This window comes from Sycon ciliatum, chromosome 7, assembly GCF_964019385.1.
Source record: "Sycon ciliatum chromosome 7, ocSycCili1.1, whole genome shotgun sequence".
Lineage (NCBI taxonomy): Eukaryota > Metazoa > Porifera > Calcarea > Leucosolenida > Sycettidae > Sycon > Sycon ciliatum.
This window is the reverse complement of record NC_088649.1, coordinates 31,779,712-31,785,289: the sequence shown is the minus strand read 5'-3', so window position 1 is coordinate 31,785,289 and position 5,578 is coordinate 31,779,712. Positions and strand designations below refer to the sequence as shown.

General features: G+C 50.8%; 1 protein-coding gene across 1 annotated transcript; it reads right to left on the bottom strand.

The window, feature by feature from the left end:
* Positions 1–3,199: 3,199 nt before the first annotated feature.
* Positions 3,200–4,884, bottom strand: LOC135821836 (uncharacterized). Its single transcript, XM_065334834.1, has 2 exons — positions 4,235–4,884; positions 3,200–3,212 (listed from the first exon to the last, which is right to left on the bottom strand). The coding sequence occupies exons 1-2, from the start codon at positions 4,882–4,884 to the stop codon at positions 3,200–3,202; spliced, it is 663 nt and encodes a 220-aa protein (XP_065190906.1).
* Positions 4,885–5,578: the final 694 nt, after the last annotated feature.

Genomic DNA, 5,578 nt, shown 5'->3' with positions numbered 1-5,578 from the left:
GGGAGAATGTGGAACAAATAATGCCAGAGTGTGTCTGATACACATCACAGTCTGCTGAGTATGTTCATTATTGTGGACGTAACAGAACTGCGCTGTGAGGTACCTTCTGCGTTGGACCTACAGTTGAGCCACTACTCTTCTTACAAATTCCGGTGAAAGGATTTGTTGGAGCATCATCAAACAGTGCATTCGCCTTCATCATACATTGGCTCCGTTGCCTACAGTAATTCACATTTTGACGGGGTGCGCTGGGACGATACGGAAGGAGCGGCGGGAACCATTGGAGTGCTCATGATGCTGGTTAGCGGAGGCGGATGTGAGTGTCAGGAACGGGAACGCAACCGCACTAGTGTACAGATCAGGAAGCGATGGAAGAGTTGAATCTGTTCAGCCTTCCATGCCGTGTACAGGGACACAAACGTAAAAATGGCTACATTTCGAATGTGAACTGGCGATGGCATTGGGTGGCGACGAACACAACTGCAACTGTTCAAATTTCAGCATTTCGAACATTATGCTCCCATGATAACTCACCGAATGGCTCACATGACGGAGTTGGACATTGCCAGGCTAGGATTATCATTTGCTGTATTTATGGATAGTCCTTGAGTTTTCAGATGAAGTGCTTCATCTTTTACCTGTCGTTCCTTTAGTATGGCACAATGTCCATGGCTGCTTCCTTGTCTTCATAACAGACTGCTATAATCAGCATGATTCTGCTTTATTTGAGAAGAAATAAAACTTTCCTTTCGGAAAGGAAGCCCAGAAACGTCAACCCCCATGGACTGTGCTTTATGACTCTCGTACATCGACGTTAACCGTCGCAATACCTGCTGCATGTATGTTGTGCTGTGCGAACCGTACAAGATTTTACAGCTCACCCACGCCTTCCCAACAGGCTCCTATATCACGTACAGTTAGCGTTACATTGAATATGAACTAGGCTAGCACAGTTATCCTTCGTTCTTTTGATGGCGGCGGGTAGCATGGAACTTGACGTGTTCTTGGGATCCTCGTGCAACACTTGCTGTTCCCAGATGCCATAATTATTATTGGGTGCATCGAGGTTGCTTCTATGCTCACTGTTGTTTAGTAAGACAATTTTTTTATAAATCTTTCACCGAAGAATAAGGCAAGAGTATTTTGGGGTGGTTTGGACGCCTAGCGCCTGGCTTCTCTTCACATAATAATTATACAGTGAGTCATGTACTTCCACTAACCCTACAAGTACAAGTGCACATGACTCATGAGCTGCTGAAGACAGCGACGGTACTGATCATGTACATGTACCTGTACATGCCGTGCACCGTTCATTCATGCTGACAAAAAAAGTACACTACGAGTACAGACGGTATAGGTATAGGGTGCCCGCAGTGTAGCCTGGGTGCACAGGGTGCACTTGCCCCGTCTCACTCGCGGCTCGGATCTTTGTGCAAGTCATCTATTCCCGACGATTATGGTCGCACACGTCTTTCTTCTCTTTCTCGGACTCTTCCTGACTTTCCTTTCATTCTCCTGGGTGGTTACCAACAGCCAGTGTATGCCGGAGTATGTGGTGTGGTGTGTGTGTGTAGAAAAAAATGGAAAAATGAAAAATAGGGATTCACTGGCCAGAAAAAGTCACTTCAAACAGCTTTGTGGTGGATACCAGGCTTAAAATAGTGGCGGTCAATTCATCAGCCTTGCAAGCTGTTGAATGGTGTAATCCCAGCACAAGTTGCTATGTCTAACATAGCTGTTCGCTATCATCGCTTCCGCGATGGGCATGTCTGAGGTCTGAGGTGTGTGTGTGTGTGTGAATAGGGATTCACTGGCCAGAAAAAGTCACTTCAAACAGCTGTGTGGTGGATACCAGGCTGAAAATAGTGGCGGTCAATTCATCAGCCTTGCAAGCTGTTGAATGGTGTAATCCCAGCACAAGTTGCTATGTCTAACAAGTCATAGCTGTTCGCTATCATCGCTTCCGCGATGGGCATGTCTGAGGTCTGAGATGTGTGTTACGAGACCTTGAAGCGGACTGGTACAGAGTGGCCTGTGACTCTCGCCCAGACTGGGCCTCGGACGCCCCGGATCCTCTCGTACTCGCACTGGTGACTTGTTTCACATGCGCCCGGCGCTTCGCACGTCAGGGCGACCTCGCTAGGCACAAGTGCAGGGCTGAACGGCAGAAGCCGGTTGTCAGTGCCCTCCGTGTCATCGTTGGTTCCGGAGCCGCGGAGGCTTGGCTGTGCATCGTTGCTCCGCTTCTACCTCGTGCCTAGTACCGACCGAACCAGCTGCTGTCGTCACCGGTGACACTACCGCTCGGAGTTGTTGCAATGCTCACTGTGACACCTGCAATCGTTGTTTCCGCTCAACCCAGGGACGCAACCGCCATCGCTGTTCAACGCACTGCCACCGACCAACGGCCAGAGAACGGGACAAGTTCCCGCATATGTGTATCTGCTCTCGCCGGTTCCGACTAGTCTCGCATCTGGAGCGCCATCGGCTGGTGTGCTCTTTCTCTCTCTCTGCTGCCCCTCCGGGGCCCACGTGACCCTAGTGGTAGTGGCTCTACAGGACAGGACAGGTGTGTGTGTGTGTGTGTGTGTGTGTGTGTGTGTGTGTGTGTGTGTGTGTGTGTGTGTGTGTTGTTGTTGTTGTGTTTATTTTAATTCGCAAACCAAACGGGCAGATCTGCCCAATGAAAAGGTGGCGAATGCAGATAGAAAGCAGTAATAAATGAAATTGGGGTGTGTATGTGCAGGGTGAAGATGTGGATCAGGGTGAAGTTGTAGAACAGGATGAAGCTGTGGGGCAGGATGAAGCTATCCAAGAGGAAGAAAATGAATTTTCTGCGGCCGCAGTCAGAGGGCCGTTTCGCTTTGAGCCGCAGGGCCCTCCAGAGAGTGCTCAGGCTATAGCTGCTGATGCTGCTGAAGGCGATACACACATACCAGATGCAGTCCAGCGAATTGGGCACAGGCGTTGGTGTGGTTGCCTTTTCTGCAAAACAATGTTGAGGGAGGCAGAGTGCTTTTGTTGCCGCGAAAGCGCAGCGGCGCTGGCATTCTCTGAAGGGGAGATGTGCGTGACTCAACATAGAGACTTTGAAGCTGTTGTTAGCCAATGGCGGACTATGCTCGGCCAATCGTCAAATTATGCTTTTGATTATGCCACAGTTATGCCAACAAAATATGCTGAATTATGCTCGGTTCCACTATGTATTCACGCTGTACATAGAGGATTGAGAAACCACGCATACACACACGGCCATGCCCTAAGCATAATTTTTGTTTAAACCGAAAGATTATGACGACCTTACACGTTGGAATCCGTATAATTATTATGCCGGAGCATAATTTTTTTGGCGAAATCCCAAGATTATGCCGAATATTATGCCGGCATAATCCGCCAAGGGCTATGACAAGGAGTCGTAACTGGGGTATTAAAAAAAAAACCCCATCTGCAGGCTTTCTGACAAAGCTTTATTATGCCTCTAAGCGTAATTTTTGTCTAAACCGAAAGATTATGCCGACCTTACACGTTGGAATCCGTATATTACGCCGGAGCATTGTTTTTTGCCGAAATCCCAAGATTATGCCAAATATTATGCCGGCATAATCCGCCAAGGGCTAGCTGCTGTTCTACGAAACACTACTCTGGTTGTAGCAATGGTGGAATATCGTGACTTTCGCGGACGAACAGATCCCATAAACAACAGGTAAGGCGTCTCAGTATGATTACTGGCAAAATGTGTGATGTGTAATTATTGATGTTTCTGCAATCAATTGCACACATACACATAATAACAACATAGCATGCACATACCTGAACAATTTCATGTTCACACATGCAAGCACATACCTGAACATTTGTACCAAAAGCCGATACAGACAGTACTATCCCCATACACACAGACGTGCACACACACACACACACACACACACACACACACACACACACACACACACACACACACACACACACACACACACTTTCCTTCCTTCCTTCTTCCACTGCCATGACTGGCTATGTGGCCCCATACGGGGCAGACCAGGAGACGTGTTGTCCACCGGGCGGGGAACGCCATACTCAGCGCGCGCGGGCCGCGCGAACAGCGTTACACTTGTGCCTCGCAATGTCCTGCGGCCGACGAAAACTGCGCGCACAAGTGCCACAGATGAGGGGCTTCGCCACAGGCTCCATGCGGGCCTGGACAATAGCGTCGACAGCATCACGGCAGGTGACTCGCCATCCCTGTCGATCTTGGACGATGTCACCAAGCTGCTCCAGAGGAACGCCAACAGCCATCAAGTCGCACTTCGCGGAGTCCTTCCAGCGCTTACGGGGTCCATGCGGTGGACGTTTGGAGGGTAATGCGCCGTACAGCAGCTGACGAGGGATCCGATCTGGCATGCGGGACACGTGGCCAAGCCATCGAAGTCGGCGGACTCTGACTTTATCCGCGATCTCCTCCATATCGCCCCACATCCTGCGAACCTGGAGAGAGGAGATGTGCTCCTCGATCTGCCGGCCACGATTTATCTTCAGGATGGAACGCACGCACTGCAGGTGAAAGGACTCCAGGCGACGGACATCACGCTGCCTGACGGTCCAACTCTCAGATCCATAAAGAAGGACCGCCAGGACAGTCACTCCATACACGATGCGCTTGATGGCGATGCTGAAGTCATCACTGGCGAAAACCGACTCCCGCAGTGTACAGAACGCACCCGATGCAGCAGCAACTCGCCGAGACACATCAAATGAGCTCCGGGCGTCCGGCGTAACATGACAACCGAGATAGCGAAAGGCCTCAACGTGGTCAACAACACCATCCAAAGGGGTCTGGTCGGCATCCACAATACCAGCCCCAGCCGCCATGAATTTGGTCTTGGACATATTGACACTAAGGCCAAACGCACCAGCTACATCCCTGAACGAGGATAGAGCCCTCTCAGCACCAGCATGCGTAACTGCGAGCAAGGCTGAATCATCCGCAAACTGACACTCCGTCAGCCGAACTCTGCGATACTCTGCCAATCTGGTGTTGAAAAGCCGTTCCCTCCGAAACTGGACGAGTGGGATCCCCAGCTCACCATCATCACACACACACACATCTCGTAGTGCGGCGCGGTGCACCATGCGGAGGCTGAAGCGAGACTGGCTGCTGAGACAGGCAAAGGATTGTGAATGGTTTGGCTTGACGGCGAAGAGCGGTTGGGAGTGTATCGGTAACATTAAGACCTCCTTGGGTGGTATGCGTCCCCGTGCAGCAACTGCTATCAGAAACAAGCAAGGAGAGATCTGTGACACGGCAGAGGCCACCGGTGGAAGGTGGCGTGAACATTTCGATGGCCTCCTGAACATTGCCAGTGCTTACGACTTGGAGGTAGTGGATTCGATCGAGCAGCGGCCGGTTATGACGGAGCTTGGTGTCGTGCCTGAGTGTGATGAGATTTGGCGTGCATTGCGAGGGATGAAGTGTGGCAAGGCATGCGGCGGATCCGAGATATCTGTGGAGATGCTGAAGTACGGTGGCCCTACCCTGATTGCGAGGTTGCATGAACTGATACGGGTGGTGTGGGAGACTGGC

Excerpts from the sequence above, each read along its gene's own strand:
- LOC135821836 (XM_065334834.1), bottom strand. The coding sequence starts at position 4,884 with ATGTCCAAGACCAAATTCATGGCGGCTGGGGCTGGTATTGTGGATGCC.